At 43.5% G+C, this 15,892-nt stretch overlaps 1 protein-coding gene across 6 annotated transcripts; it reads left to right on the top strand.

The window, feature by feature from the left end:
• Positions 1-667: 667 nt before the first annotated feature.
• sf3b1 (splicing factor 3b, subunit 1) lies at positions 668-12,781 on the top strand. Of its 6 annotated transcripts, XM_026294934.1 has the most exons (24): positions 668-743; positions 1,823-1,995; positions 2,385-2,486; positions 2,645-2,759; positions 5,194-5,273; positions 5,392-5,577; positions 5,737-6,199; positions 6,322-6,443; positions 6,538-6,735; positions 6,841-6,942; positions 7,281-7,460; positions 7,544-7,630; positions 8,039-8,309; positions 8,791-8,936; positions 9,225-9,371; positions 9,880-10,005; positions 10,096-10,317; positions 10,410-10,592; positions 10,685-10,796; positions 10,922-11,042; positions 11,147-11,278; positions 11,472-11,744; positions 11,877-12,093; positions 12,230-12,781. In XM_026294934.1, the coding sequence occupies exons 1-24, from the start codon at positions 716-718 to the stop codon at positions 12,386-12,388; spliced, it is 3,945 nt and encodes a 1,314-aa protein (XP_026150719.1). In that variant the 5' UTR covers positions 668-715; the 3' UTR covers positions 12,389-12,781. The 6 variants fall into 6 exon arrangements, 5 of the variants coding, with proteins under 5 accessions (XP_026150719.1, XP_026150723.1, XP_026150722.1 ...); XM_026294936.1 differs by lacking the exons at positions 668-743; positions 1,823-1,995; positions 2,385-2,486; positions 2,645-2,759 and adding an exon at positions 3,050-4,828; XM_026294935.1 differs by lacking the exons at positions 668-743; positions 1,823-1,995; positions 2,385-2,486; positions 2,645-2,759 and adding an exon at positions 3,050-4,931.
• Positions 12,782-15,892: the final 3,111 nt, after the last annotated feature.

Below are 15,892 nucleotides of genomic sequence, written 5' to 3'. Positions count from 1 at the left end.
CAACAGTGGAAATAGTAATAGTAATAATAGTAATAGTACAATAGAATAGTAGAAACAGCTATCATTATAAAAAGAAAGCTTTGCAAAGCATGACTTGGAGCACTATGTACTTACATCGCATAATCTTTCTTTCTTTTCATCCTTTCTTGCTGCTTTTTTTCTTTTTTTTTTACTCCTGTATTCACTGTTGCTTGGACTGTTATACAACATAAAGGTCTGATTCTTCTTGGGTGTGGATTGTCAGTGTAACAAAAAATAAGCAAAAAACATAATAAAAAGTAATAAATATTTGTAAACTGGTCTGAGAGCAGCTACAAAGAAAGTGGAGTACCACTATGGTAAGTCCACTGCTGAATCTTAATGCTTTAATCTTAATGCTTTAGAGTTAATTAATTACTTCGATATGTGATCAGGTGCCAGTATATACTATATTACTCCTCTGACTGTATTTATTTTATTTATCGTTTTTATAGATTTTATTTTCTTATTTATAATTTCATTTTACTAATGCTGTGTTTAGTGTTACTGTTGGAGTATGTATACAAAAAAGGTCTGATTGTTGGTTGTGAATTGTGTCTTTAACAAAAAATATTAATAAAAATATTAATAAATAAAAAGTGATAAATATTCGTAAACTGGTCTGAGAGCAGCTACAAAGAGACGGAACTCAGTGTTGGCGCACTTCCGGTTTCAGTCTCAAGCAAACACCACCAAAATGGCGAAGATCGCCAAAACCCACGAAGGTAAGTTACTTGCAAAAAAATAAGAAATACCTTATTGTTTAATGCAACATCGCGTGGTAAAGTGTGTCATAGAGTGTTGTGATAAGTGTGTAAATGTTTGCGGAACGTACAGATTTGTGAATTTAGTCTTTTTAAACGCAATGAGCCGCAGGCCGTGGTGCGACACAAGGCGGACAGATAATGGCGCTGGCTGTTGCTAGCTGTTTAGCTTCAGGTAGCTAACTTACCGTGGCCGGTTTTTTACAGATTTGTGGATGTAAATGTGTAACCTCACCCCCGGACACAGAACAGTGTTAAAATACAACTTTAGGGATTGGATTCATCGTGAACCCATCGGTAGTTAAAGATTTTTAACTGTTATTTAGATGAAAATAGAGCTCTCATGTGGCTATCCCAGTTAGCATTAGCTTCACTTATCAACACCATTCAACCACGTTACCTGTGCTAATCTTTATCTGGTTAGATATCGAAACAAACCAGCTTACTCATAATTAGTTGTTTTTGTCAAGTCTGTGTGATAAGTTCAATGTGTGCCATCAATAAAAAAACCATAATAAAGTGTTTTTTAGGACACTCATCTGCCTCGTTAAAGATATTATAAACCTCACTGAGTTGTATTGGTATAGTTTGCTAATGTGTGCACTTGGGTTCAGCTCTAACAAAACTGTAACTTACTCTGAGAAAGCTTATGTTTGGGGAAATCATGGTTGCAGTGGTGTTGTTATTCTGCATCTATAGATTAAACAGAGGGGAGAACACGTATTATATCGAAGCTCACATTCATTACTGCAATACTGCATAAAGTAAAATGCATTTTGTAGATTCACTTTTGATACGTACAGGAATATACAACATAAGAGGGCCTCTCAATTTAAACATCCACTCCCCAAAGACTCATGTATGTTCATGCTTTTAACTTAATACTAACATTTGAATTATGGAGAACCCAAAAAAACGTGTTAACATTGAATTGAAAAACAAAAGATACCTTCTCAAATACAGTTGTTTGAACTCCAGAATGTTTTGGTGTTTGTGTGAATTCTCACCTTACCTTGTTGGTTTTTTCCATTTCTATATAGATATTGAGGCCCAGATCCTGGAGATCCAGGGAATGAAGGCTTCCCTGCTGGAGGAAGGAGAGCAGGGAGTGGGTCTCGACTCTACTGGTTTTTATGACCAGGAGATCTACGGAGGCAGCGACAGCCGCTTTGCTGGATATGTCACTTCCATCGCTGCCAATGAGCAGGAGGATGTAAGTATTTTCCTGATATGTATTTAATTGCATGAAGAGTTTGTATCTGTTTAGGAGTGTTTCTACACATCACTGCTCCTGGTTTTGAGACATCAACATGTCCTGGTGACATTATTCATTTTTCATGACAGTTTGGCAAAAAGTGAAACTATGCACAATTTTGCATTTGTCACCAATGCAGATCTGTTCAGCTTTTACCTTTAATTCTCAATAAAGTCCAAGTTAAGTCCTTTGTCAATACATTGTTTGTATTCTGTTGGATCAGTTTTCAGGTTGTCGCAGTTCCAGTTTCCTTTTGGAGTTTGACTCCCTTTGACCTATGCATGTAAGCTCGGGCAGTTTTGCCATTTTGACATCATTTGACTAGACTTTTGTTTTTCTTCCCTCAGGATGATGAAGATGATACATCAACAAGCTTGTTGGGACAAAAGAAGCCTGGATACCATGCACCAGTAGCAATACTCAATGCCATTCCTCAGTCAGATGAGCAAGTATGTATTGATTTATTGTCACAAAATCAGTTTTCATCCCTGTGTTCTTGCTGTCAAATTCATTCTCTCTCTGGAGATATTGTAAAATAATGTTTTTTCTTACTTTTCTTTACCCAGTTAGATGTACACTTACTCTATACCCCTTCTTTGTTTTGCAGTATGACCCGTTTGCAGAACATCGTCCACAGAAGATTGCAGAGCGGGAGGATGAATACAAAGCCCGGCGCAGGCAGATGATCATCTCACCTGAGCGTCTCGACCCTTTTGCAGATGGTAAATTCAGCTACTTTTTGTCTTCATTAGATCGTCCCCATTTCCTCCCCCTTTTCACAGTTCACTGTTTTCTGACCCTCCATGACTACCAGTGGTTTCACACATATGTTTTTGCTGTTCAACCCTTCGACCACAATGCAAATGCTTGCTTCCCAGACTCGATGCCTTCCCTGTGGTCAATCCTCTGTGGTGTGAGAACATTTTATGTCACTGTACGTTTTCTTCCTATTATACGATCCACATTTGAATCGTCTTCCAACTTTTCAACAAGTGTCTTCCTGGGCTTGTAGTTTGTCTTCAGTATATTGATTTGGAAATATATTGTTGTGATCTGTGCTAATTAATTGTTATCCTGGGGTGTGCAGCTAAATCAAGTTAAACCCAATGCAGGGTTACCATGCTTTTCAGTGGGAGAGGTGGTTAGGTGTTCAGTGTTCAAAGGGGGTAATTCACCTAACAGACATGGGTTGCATATGTGTTGTGTGTGAGTCGAAGGGTTAACAATCCCATGAGAGTATCAGCCTAAATTATGATGGGGAAAGTACACTGTCCACTTGTCATAGTATATGAGGAAGTAAGTTCGAGGGTTAGCTTGACTGTACAGTAGCTAATGACAGACAGCTCTTTAGATCTTAAAGGGGCGGAGGAGAGAGATATGCTGGGTCACTTTTCAACCCAGAGTCATTAGCTACAAAAGAACGTAACTCCTCTCTCTTTCCAGTTTCTCTCTTTCCGGGCTGTAATTAAAGTGTGTTGTCTTAACTCACCATCACTTTTGACTTGTTCAACTTGAATACAAAGACCCTGTTAGCATATCATTGTACATGACGTCTTCAGTATGGCCACTTTTTTTCTTATTTTTTTAACCATTTTGAGAATGATCACTACTAGGCTTAATAGGATTAAGTTTGTCCAGGCCATCATGAATCATTTTTTAGCTTTGTGAGACTTTTAAGATTGTCCAGAGATGGCATTGTTAGCGTAGAAACATGCAAGAGATCTTATACATAGAGCTATAGGTAACAATTATGAGCAAGCTAGTTTCTCTCTTTATGGTTTTATTGCATGTTCACGTCCCCTGAAAATATGAGCTGAAATGCCCTCAGGTTTGGTTGAGGTAGGGCTTATCAGAAGCCTGCATGTAGAGAGAGCTCTTTGTACAAACTTGTTGTGTAAATATATTTTTATTTTACAACTCTCTCTGTAAAATAGAAATATGTTATCAAGAAAATTGTGTACCAAAATACCACAGGCCCATACTAACTGTCCTTAATTTCTCTCCTACAGCAGTACTGCTTTGCCAGTCCTGTACTGCACTCTGTTAAGGGTGCAGCAACTCATCCTGTGTAGGTTATGGGGAACACAGAACTGTGCACTTGTCAGTTTGGTCAGGGTCCACTGGCTGCTTGTTTGGGGCCTGTGAGGGGAATCAGATGCAGCCCAGCTACAACAAATCTCACCCCCCTAAGAGCCTCTTAAATATTTTTTTTATTTGGCTTATCAAATTTAGCAAATTTAGATAAAAACTACCATGTATTCACAATGGTAAATCCCTGCCCAAATATTAGAATATATATCTCTGCCTTATTTTATCACGTACCTTTGTCCTGAAACAGAAGTCAAGATCTAAATATTTGAAGATAAAAAACAATAACCAGTGCTGTTATGAGTCAGTGTGGCTCTGGCATGTGGTACTACATTTATGACAAATTGGTTTTTGATTTGAATGCAAAAGTAAATGTTCATGCTTTTGATTGCTCTATGGTAATGCCATTCCTAGATGTATCCTCAAAATCTTGACTTCATTTTTATGTTAGAACAAATAATTGGGAATGTGGACCAGAGTCTGACATGATTTTTATTTTTTATTTTTTTTAAAAGCTTTATAGTTATGCCCCAAGAAGATGTTTGTTTTTTGAGTGCAGTAATGTGCAGCAACACAGGTGGTATACTGTTGTGTGTGAGTTCAAACCCTTTTCCAAAGTGTTACTAATGGTAAAGAGAAATTTTCTAGGCTTCTTTTCTGCCGGTTGAAGTCTGACTGCAGAAGGACCCTTGGCACTGAAAGTGTACGTATTCTGAAGAGCACAGCCCAGGACCCCTGCATCAGTGATGGCTATAACTTCTTAATCCACTTAAAGAAAACACCACAACCTCAGCTCTTCTCTCTATGTATTTGCTTGTTTTTCATTAGAATGTTATCACTGTAATTAAGAAGGACAAATGTATATTTGTATGTAATTTATTAGGACATTGTTTTGTGAATCAGTTGTTTAAAAAAAAAAAAAATAACAGGAACATAAGTTAATCTGTTGGTAAAGAGAGTCACGGTTAGCTGGCTGTGTTTGTGCTTGCTGTGTTCAAATAACTTTGGTCCCTGGGGTGTGTACTGATGACTTCTTCTCTATGTTCTTGTTCGTGCTCTTTCGCGCAGGGGGCAAAACGCCGGACCCCAAGCTGCAGGTCAGGTCATATGTGGACGTCATGTTAGAGCAGAACCTGTCCAAAGAGGAGGTAAGTGACCACCCACAGTCTATTTCCACATGGCATTTAATTGTCAGATGTTAATCCTTTATCAACTCCTTTACTTTAATTACAGTTCTATGTTTTTTTTTTTTCCTGATGTTTTTAGAGAGAGATTCGTCAGCAGCTGGCAGAGAAGGCCAAATCAGGGGACCTGAAAGTTGTCAATGGGTCCGCTGCCAGTCAGAGTGTCGCAAAACGCAAACGTCGCTGGGACCAGACAGCTGACCAAACCCCTTCTAATGCTACACCCAAAAAGATGTCCAGCTGGGACCAGGCTGATTCCTCTGCTGAGGTGAGACAGCCAATAGATAGATGTGGCATAAATAACATAAGTGTCTTAGTAGTATTAGGGTTAGTCCCTTCCTGGTTACTACATCGTATAATGTAATTTGGGGGAATTCAATAATACAGGAAACATATTTTGAAGCTGAATATTGTCGGTTATTTTTAGACTCCAGGGCACACTCCTGCACACACACCTTCAAACAGCCGATGGGATGAAACCCCAGGCCGTCCTAAAGGCAGCGAGACCCCCGGGGCCACTCCAAGTACCCGCATGTGGGACCCCACTCCAAGCCACACACCTGCTGGTGCTGCCACCCCTGGCAGGGACACACCTGGCCACGCCACACCTGGACACGGTGGAGCAACAGGTAGTGTACGCAAGAACCGCTGGGACGAAACCCCGAAGACAGAAAGAGAGACCCCGGGCCACGGGAGTGGTTGGGCTGAGACCCCACGCACAGACAGAGGAGATGAGTCAGTGGGTGAGACTCCAACCCCGGGGGCCAGCAAGAGGAAGTCCCGGTGGGATGAAACCCCTGCCAGTCAGATGGGATCCTCAACACCACTACTAACCCCAGGCAAAACACCCATCGGAACACCAGCCATGAACATGGCCACTCCAACACCAGGTAAACAAGCCTTGACCTTTAGCTGTATTATTTGTTCCTCCTACCATTTCTGTTCTTATCCTTAGTCTCTTAGGTCATGACTGTATGACTGGTTAAATACATTTCCTCCTCCTTTTCTTTAGGCCACCTGATGAGCATGACTCCAGAGCAGCTCCAGGTGTGGAGGTGGGAGAGGGAAATCGATGAGAGGAACCGACCTCTCACTGATGAGGAGCTTGATGCCATGTTCCCAGAGGGATACAAGGTTCGTGCCCCTTTACTGCTTTTAATTCATTACTAGAAGGAAAAAAAGAGTATGTTTTAAGGCTGTGCTGACAATTTATTTTTGTTCTCCACAGGTCTTGCCTCCACCAGCTGGCTATGTGCCGATCCGTACACCGGCCCGTAAGCTGTCAGCCACGCCAACTCCTATCGGAGGCATGACGGGCTTCCACATGCAGGCCGAGGATCGCACCACAAAACAGATGAATGACCAGCCCTCTGGAAACCTCCCCTTCCTCAAACCTGATGATATCCAGTATTTTGACAAACTGCTGGTGAGGGTCTAATTTGTATACAACACACACAAAACCTCGTAAACTCAACACCTGCACTTTTGTCCTGTGAAGTTAAACATGTCTGGCCCTGTGTGTGTCTGTTAGGTGGAGGTGGATGAGTCCACCCTGAGCCCCGAGGAGCAGAAAGAACGAAAGATCATGAAGCTGCTACTGAAGATTAAAAATGGAACACCACCTATGAGAAAGGTTGGTCATATTTGTTTCGGTCTCTCTTTAAGTCTCCTTAAGTTCCCATGTTTCCTCTTTCAGTTCCTCCTAATGATTCATCCTAAGTCATGTTTGGAGACTTAAACAAACCATTTTCAGTGCAAGATCAACACCCAGCACTAAGCCTGTGTGTGGCTACAGTGTGAATATTTGCTTGCTATAGCGCCCCCTCTCTGAGGAGCTGCTGCTGTCAGTATATGTCTTGGTGTAGACACTTAAGGTTCTACTGGCAGCAGCAGACAAAATCAGCAAATCTGCCGAGACCGTCTGATTCTAACCACTGTCTGACTGACTGACTGTCCTCCATCTCGTCCTAGGCTGCTCTGCGTCAGATCACAGATAAGGCTCGTGAATTTGGAGCAGGCCCTCTGTTCAACCAGATCCTGCCGCTGCTCATGTCGCCCACCCTGGAGGACCAGGAGCGCCACCTGTTGGTTAAAGTGATTGACCGCATTCTCTACAAGCTGGATGACCTGGTTCGACCATATGTACACAAGGTGGGCTCAGTGTACATATGTGCACTTCTTTTAGCGGATTGTGTCTGAGTAACTAACTAAATAAATGTCCTTTTTGTGTCCAGATCCTGGTGGTTATTGAGCCTCTGCTGATCGATGAGGACTACTATGCCAGGGTGGAAGGCCGAGAGATCATCTCTAACTTGGCAAAGGTAAGATACAGCACAGATGATGCCCAGCCAGGTTCCAGCGAACTATTCTCGCCTGTTCGACCAGTTGGTGGTCAGATCAGGGCTAGTCGTTCGCTAGATTAATACCAACACGAGAGTTAGCAGACCTGACGTTTATGCCTCGTCTGTTCTCATCCTGCACCCGTTGGTTACAGTTCCTTTTATCCTTATATTCACATATACAGCATTCTGAGCAGACTGTTTTACAAAAAGCAAGTCCTTTGTAAAAGGGCTACTAAATACCATCAGATGATAATTTGGCCCCACGGTACCAAAAACAATCAGCTATCACAGGTGTAGGCGCTCTGACCAATGATGTGAATGTGATGTAAACATATATTTTTAACTAAGCTATTACGGCACTTATTAGACCTTCCTGTCTGTTCCCAGGCTGCCGGTCTGGCTACCATGATCTCCACGATGCGACCTGATATCGACAACATGGACGAGTACGTCAGAAACACCACCGCCCGAGCCTTCGCTGTGGTGGCCTCAGCTCTTGGTATTCCCTCTCTCCTGCCTTTCCTCAAAGCCGTGTGTAAAAGCAAGAAGTCCTGGCAGGCCCGACACACAGGCATCAAGATTGTGCAGCAGATTGCCATCCTTATGGGCTGCGCCATCCTGCCCCACCTTCGCAGCTTGGTGGAGATTATCGAACATGGTGAGTCAGAGTCCCAGTTCCAGATATCAACCTACTGTGGCATTTATTTTCATTTTATTATTAATGCTTTTTGGTCTTAGTTTACACTTGTGTGGTTACATTTCCTGCTGTGATACGTTTCCATCCATTTTAAAATGATCCTCTAGTACTCAACTTTTAAAACAAGCCACTTTTGTAAGTACAGTGTGAGAACACACACAGCTGAGTTTGTCTGTGGGCTGCAGATTTCGATTACAGGTAAAGTCAATATCAGACCATTTTTTCCCAGGCAAATATTTGATGGATTCTCTGTGTGTGTTCTACTTTGTGTTGTTATTGCTAGATATACTTTTGCATACGTTTATAATGTGGATTTAAAAATAATATAAATTCTGTGTGAAACGCTGTGAATGCAGCTTATAATTGTTTTGAAGACACAGCCACCGTGTCTGGTAGGAGATGTACTTTAGCTCTGACTGATTTGGACTGTGTGATGCCGCAGGTCTGGTGGACGAGCAGCAGAAGGTGAGGACCATCAGTGCCCTGGCTATAGCTGCTCTTGCTGAAGCTGCTACACCCTATGGTATTGAGTCCTTTGACTCAGTCCTGAAGCCACTGTGGAAGGGTATCAGACAGCACAGAGGAAAGGTAAGATTTCAGCTCAGGAAAAGGCAGTTGCCAAAGTGTTTGGACAGGAGATCACTATTCTGTGCAAGATCAACACCCAGCACTAAGCCTGCACGTGGCTACAGTGTGAATATGTGCTTGCTAGAGTGTCTCCTTGGAGGGGTTGCTGCTGTCAGCAGAGGTCATATTAAAGACCATTAATTCTCTGCTGGGAGCATCAGACAAATAGATTTATTACTAAGGCAAACAAGTACAAATCTGTGAGCTAACTTTGGAATAACAGTTAATATTTACCCACTTTGTTACCAGGGTCTGGCTGCTTTCCTCAAAGCCATCGGTTACCTGATCCCACTGATGGATGCAGAGTATGCAAACTACTACACCAGAGAGGTGATGCTGATCCTGATCAGAGAGTTCCAGTCCCCTGATGAGGAGATGAAAAAGATTGTACTCAAGGTAAAGGAGGGGAACAGTAACATTTCACACTCAGTGAATGCTGTGGCCTAAATCCTGTCTCTGTAAACCTTAAGTAACCTGCGACTCATTCTCGCCTGTTCTACCACTACATGGTTGCAGCAGGGCTAGTAGTTCGCTATATGAACGCCAACATGAGAACCAGCAGTGCGGACATCTGTGTCCTCCCTGTTCTCACCCTGCACCCGTTGGTTACATCTCTAAAACCAGGGCTTGTCTGATGTATGTGGTCTAAAGCAGGGTGGACCTGGTGTTACATTAATCTTGTACAGTGTTAACTCCCTGTACAATGTGTATTGGTCCTTCCTGCACTGTCACAATCTGTGAATATCACCCAGTAACTTTTAACAGGACATCAACTGGTCTGGCTGAGGTTCTGCCCGATTCTGAAATTCTGAGCTCAAATCTGGTTTAGTCATTTCAGCGTCTGCCTGACTAAAGAGAACCAAAGAAGTGCTTTGAATCCTTACTGATGTCTCTTCTCACATAGGTGGTGAAGCAGTGTTGTGGCACTGATGGTGTGGAAGCCAACTACATTAAGACTGAGATCCTGCCCCCCTTCTTCAAGCACTTCTGGCAGCACAGGATGGCTCTGGACAGACGTAACTACAGACAGGTCAGCAAACAAACAGACCAGTCCGGAGACATTACGATATCCACCCTGTGCTTGTCGTCTGCTTAATCACTGTTCGTTTTCCTCAAACAGCTGGTGGACACAACAGTGGAGCTGGCCAACAAAGTGGGAGCAGCAGAGATAATTTCTCGCATCGTTGATGACCTGAAGGATGAGGCAGAGCAGTACAGAAAGATGGTGATGGAGACCATTGAAAAGATCATGGGAAATCTGGGTGCCGCTGACATCGACCACAAGCTGGAGGAGCAGCTGATCGACGGTATCCTGTACGCCTTCCAGGAACAGACCACAGAGGTGAGAGAGCTGGAAATGAAATTTAAAAGTGAAGATTTTTCAGTAAAGGAAGAGAAACTCTTTACAGATCTTCTTGCTTTTCCTTTCTCCAGGACTCTGTGATGCTGAATGGATTTGGCACAGTGGTGAATGCCCTCGGGAAGCGTGTGAAACCTTACCTCCCTCAGATCTGTGGTACGGTGCTGTGGCGTCTGAACAACAAGTCGGCCAAAGTCCGTCAGCAGGCCGCTGACCTGATCTCCCGTACAGCTGTGGTCATGAAGACCTGCCAGGAGGTACGCCACGAAGACTTAGAACACAGATCCACACACCCAGACACTCACTTTCAAAACTGATGCATTTTTTTTGTGTGTGGCTGTCTCTGCAGGAGAAGCTGATGGGTCACTTGGGTGTGGTGCTGTATGAGTACCTGGGAGAGGAGTACCCCGAGGTGTTGGGCAGCATCCTGGGAGCGCTGAAGGCCATTGTTAATGTCATTGGTATGTTACCTCACTGCATCACCATTCATTCACAAGTCTGTTTTCCTTGTTGCTCGATCAGATGTCAGGGTTTAGGACAGGAAGCATCTGTAAAGCTAATGGGTGGTTTTTCCCGCTACCTGCAGGTATGCACAAGATGACCCCACCAATCAAAGACCTGCTTCCTCGCTTGACTCCCATCCTGAAGAACAGGCATGAGAAAGTGCAGGAGAACTGTATCGACCTGGTGGGCAGGATTGCTGACAGGTCAGTATATGAAGCTACGTGCGGCTGATTGTAATGTCCTTTCAGCTTTTCAGTTTTCCTGACTTCTGTGTGTTGTTTTTTTGTTTTGTTTTGTTTTTTTTTAGGGGTGCTGAATATGTGTCAGCCAGGGAGTGGATGAGGATTTGTTTTGAGCTGCTGGAGCTGCTAAAGGCTCACAAGAAGGCCATCCGCAGAGCCACTGTCAACACGTTTGGTTATATTGCCAAAGCAATTGGGTGAGAGCCGTCTGTCACACAACCGTCATTTAAAATGACAAATGTTTTTAAATTAATTATTAATTAATTATTAAATTCCATGAAGTGTAGTTGGTCATATAAAAATGTCTGACAGTCATCAGTGTAACGACACTAACGGTCTGTGTTTCTGTATGAAAACCATTTAACCACTACCTTGTCCTCCTCCTCTTAGCCCCCATGACGTCTTGGCCACTCTGCTCAACAACCTGAAGGTCCAGGAGCGTCAGAACAGGGTCTGCACAACCGTGGCCATCGCCATCGTTGCCGAGACCTGTTCGCCGTTCACGGTGCTGCCGGCGCTCATGAACGAATACCGCGTGCCCGAGCTCAACGTGCAGAACGGCGTGCTCAAGTCTCTGTCCTTCCTGTTCGAGTACATCGGAGAGATGGGCAAAGACTACATCTACGCTGTAACTCCTCTGCTGGAGGACGCGCTCATGGACAGGTGAGCTCAGCCCCTAATGAGGCTAAAGTCCTGTTACTGGCCAGGACCCCACAGGGTTAAGTTTACGTGACAATCCAGTTATAGCAGGAAGTGTTTGGTTAGTCTTGACCTTGGACTCCTGTCATCCTGCAGAGACCTGGTCCACAGACAGACCGCCAGCGCGGTGGTCCAGCACATGTCTCTGGGCGTCTATGGCTTCGGCTGTGAAGACTCCCTCAACCACCTACTGAACTACGTGTGGCCCAACGTGTTCGAGACGTCGCCTCATGTGATCCAGGCAGTGATGGGTGCCCTGGAGGGGCTGAGGGTGGCCATCGGACCCTGCCGAATGCTGCAGTACTGCTTACAGGTAGGGCCGACTGGGACCAGGCTGATTTTTACATGTTCTCAGGATCACGTTTGGATTTTTTTGTGTCTGCAATAAGAAGAAAATAAGAAAAACCAAACAAAGGTCACTGTGATTCATGTGTTGCTTGTATCTCCAGGGTTTGTTCCATCCAGCCAGGAAGGTGAGAGACGTCTACTGGAAGATTTACAACTCCATCTACATCGGCTCACAGGACGCCCTCATAGCCCACTACCCACAAGTCTATAATGACGAGAAGAACATGTACGTCCGCTGTGAGCTGGAGTACGTCTTGTAAATAAACATCTATGTGCTCTTTGTTTTTGTCCTCTGTCAAATATCACCCTCCACTCTGTGTAGGACCCAGTCTGTTTTTATTTAGAGAAACTCTCCCTCCCCTCTATGCCGGTTATTGAGCCCAAATTGAGCCAGAGTGTGAAATTAGGGAAATAAAAGAAGGAGCGTTGTAGAGTCTGTATTTTTTATTTGAAGATTTTTTTTTTTGTTGTTGTTGTTGAGTGATCCCTGTAAGGAGCGGTCATGGTCAGACCAGCCTTGATAGAACAACACAGTGCAGTCATCACATGTTTTAAAGGTAACGATAGGCTCTCTCCATGTTTCACATCTCCTCTGTTCTTATTAGACTGTTGCTTTATTTAACCAAATAAAATGTTTGTGTAGAAAAATTCCATTTCTCTGTGTCAGTGAGTTTTTTTTCCCCTGTGTAAATATGAATGTTTAGACTCATGGATGCAGTAGCTGAAAGTACATCCTTATACCAAAGACAAATAAAAACACTTAAGCTAAATCTGACAAATTCACACCACAGGTGTTAGTTTGTTGTAAAAAGTAATGAAATTTGCAAAAATATGAAGATGCATGTAGAGGACACATCAAAGCAGAGGTTTAGCACAGAACATGGGCCGTCCTGGTGGTTTTGTTTGGGATGAGCTCAGCTCTCACCTTGGGGGAAGTAAGTTTGTCATAACGGAGAAGGAAATTTATGTCCCTAAACTATTTTCTAGGAGGTTTTTAGTCTTTAAAATGTGAATGAATTACTGAGTGTCCAGCATGTGCATAACTGGTGAATGAAGTAGGAATCATGCTAAAAATAAAAAACTGTGGCTCACAGCCACAGAAATGAAAAACATCTCCCCTCCTCTTCCTCTTCCACTGAAGCAGACTCGAGCTGTGACCCAGATTCTCCAGCAGACGCCACCGGCTGTGGGTCTGACAGTCTGAGGGAGAAGGCAGCTGCAGGAATCATGTAAATCTGATATTGTCTAATTGTTACTTAAACCATGTAATTACAGATTCTGATGATCTTATATCAGAAACAAAGGAGCTTCAGTCTCAAAATGAACTTGAACTTAAATAAGCTGTTTTCTGCCTTTGTGTTCTATTTTTCTCTTTCCTCTTTGCAGCTCCTTAGTAGATAGTGACAGATTAGAATTCAGACGCCACCGTACACCAGGAAGTACTTCACCATTTCATTGCTCCATGGCCCCTTAGATCTTTTTGTTCAGTATGGACCTATTAGACCTCTTAACTGGTCTGCGTCAGGAGTTTTATTGGTTTTGAGGTAAAAAAGTAAAAAGCTGATGAAGCAGCCTTCTGCTTTTCTCTGTTATAGAAGACTGAAAATGATTACTCTGTGCATTTGGTTATTAAAGTGCTGGATTGATTTACGTGGTTTTCTACAATTACAGTGGGTACGGAAAGTATTCAGACCCCTTTAAATTTTTCACTTTGTGTCATTGCAGCCATTTGCCAAAATGAAAAAAGTTCATTTTATTTCTCATTAATGTACACTCAGCACCCCATCTTGACAGAAAAAAACAGAAATGTAGAAATTTTTGCAAATTTATTAAAAAAGAAAAACTGAAATATCACATGGTCATAAGTATTCAGACCCTTTGCAGTGACACTCATATTTAACTCACATGCTGTCCATTTCTTCTGATCCTCCTTGAGATGGTTCTGCTCCTTCATTGGAGTCCAGCTGTGTTTAATTAAACTGATTGGACTTGATTAGGAAAGGCACACACCTGTCTATATAAGACCTTACAGCTCACAGTGCATGTCAGAGCAAATGAGAATCATGAGGTCGAAGGACCCGCCCAAGGAGCTCAGAGACAGAACTGTGGCAAGGCACAGATCTGGCCAAGGTTACAAAAGAATTTCTGCAGCACTCAAGGTTCCTAAGAGCACAGTGGCCCCCATAATCCTCAAATGGAAAAAGTTTGGGACAACCAGAACTCTTCCTAGACCTGGCCGTCCAGCCAAACTGAGCAATCGTGGGAGAAGAGCCTTGGTGAGAGAGGTAAAGAAGAACCCAAAGACCACTGTGGCTGAGCTCCAGAGATGCAGTAGGGAGATGGGAGAAAGTTCCACAAAGTCAACTATCACTGCAGCCCTCCACCAGTCGGGGCTTTATGGCAGAGGGGCCCGACGGAAGCCTCTCCTCAGTGCAAGACACATGAAAGCCTGCACAGAGTTTGCCAAAAAACACATGAAGGACTCCCAGACTATGAGAAATAAGATTCTCTGGTCTGATGAGACCAAGATTGAACTTTTTGGCGTTAATTCTAAGCGGTATGTGTGGAGAAAACCAGGCACTGCTCATCACCTGCCCAATACAATCCCTACAGTGAAACATGGTGGTGGGAGCATCATGTTGTGGGGGTGTTTTTCAGCTGCAGGGACAGGACGACTGGTTGCAATTGAAGGAAAGATGAATGCGGCCAAGTACAGAGATATCCTGGAAGAAAACCTCTTCCAGAGTGCTCAGGACCTCAGACTGGGCCGAAGGTTCACCTTTCAACAGGACAATGACCCTAAGCACACAGCTAAAATAACAAAGGAGTGGCTTCGGAACAACTCTGTGACCGTTCTTGACTGGCCCAGCCAGAGCCCTGACCTAAACCCAATTGAGCATCTCTGGAGAGACCTGAAAATGGCTGTCCACCAACGTTCACCATCCAACCTGACAGAACTGGAGAGGATCTGCAAGGAAGAATGGCAGAGGATCCCCAAATCCAGGTGTGAAAAACTTGTTGCATCATTCCCAAGAAGACTCATGGCTGTACTAGCTCAAAAGGGTGCTTCTACTCAATACTGAGCACAGGGTCTGAATACTTATGACCATGTGATATTTCAGTTTTTCTTTTTTAATAAATTTGCAAAAATTTCTACATTTCTGTTTTTTTCTGTCAAGATGGGGTGCTGAGTGTACATTAATGAGAAATAAAATGAACTTTTTTGATTTTGGCAAATGGCTGCAATGACACAAAGAGTGAAAAATTTAAAGGGGTCTGAATACTTTCCGTACCCACTGTAGGTCTAATTGTAATTTTTGTTTATGTATGCTCTGGATAGGGGCAGCACGGTGGTTCAGTGGTTAACACTGTTGCCTCACATCAAGAAGGTTCCTGGTTTGAAACCCATCAGGGGCCTTTCTGTGTGGAGTCTGCATGTTCTCCCTGTGCTTGTGTGGGTTTTCTCCAGGTCCTCTGGTTTCCTCCCACAGTCCAAAAACATGTATGTCAGGTTGATTGGTGACTCTAAATTGCCCATAGGAGTGAGTGTGAGTGTGTGAGGTTGTTTGTCTCTATGTGGCCCTGTGATGGACTGGGGACCTGTCCAGGGTGGACCCCTGCCTTTCACCCAAAGAGAGCTGGGATAGGCTCCAGCTGATCCCTGGGACCCTGGTTAGGACTAAGGGGGTATAGATGATGGATGGATGGATGTTCTGTACATACACCTTTTTATTTTTGAAGCACATTTGAGCGAAATGAGCCGG

Source organism: Mastacembelus armatus, chromosome 21 (assembly GCF_900324485.2).
Source record: "Mastacembelus armatus chromosome 21, fMasArm1.2, whole genome shotgun sequence".
Lineage (NCBI taxonomy): Eukaryota > Metazoa > Chordata > Actinopteri > Synbranchiformes > Mastacembelidae > Mastacembelus > Mastacembelus armatus.
The sequence above is the reverse complement of the archived record's forward strand: the minus strand, read 5'-3'. Positions and strand labels throughout refer to the sequence as shown.

Coding starts and splice junctions, on each gene's coding strand:
- sf3b1 (XM_026294934.1), top strand. CDS start 716: ATGGCGAAGATCGCCAAAACCCACGAAG. Junction 6,444..6,537: donor TGTTCCCAGAGGGATACAAG/GTTCGTGCCCCT, acceptor TGTTCTCCACAG/GTCTTGCCTCCACCAGCTGG. Junction 10,593..10,684: donor TCATGAAGACCTGCCAGGAG/GTACGCCACGAA, acceptor CTGTCTCTGCAG/GAGAAGCTGATGGGTCACTT.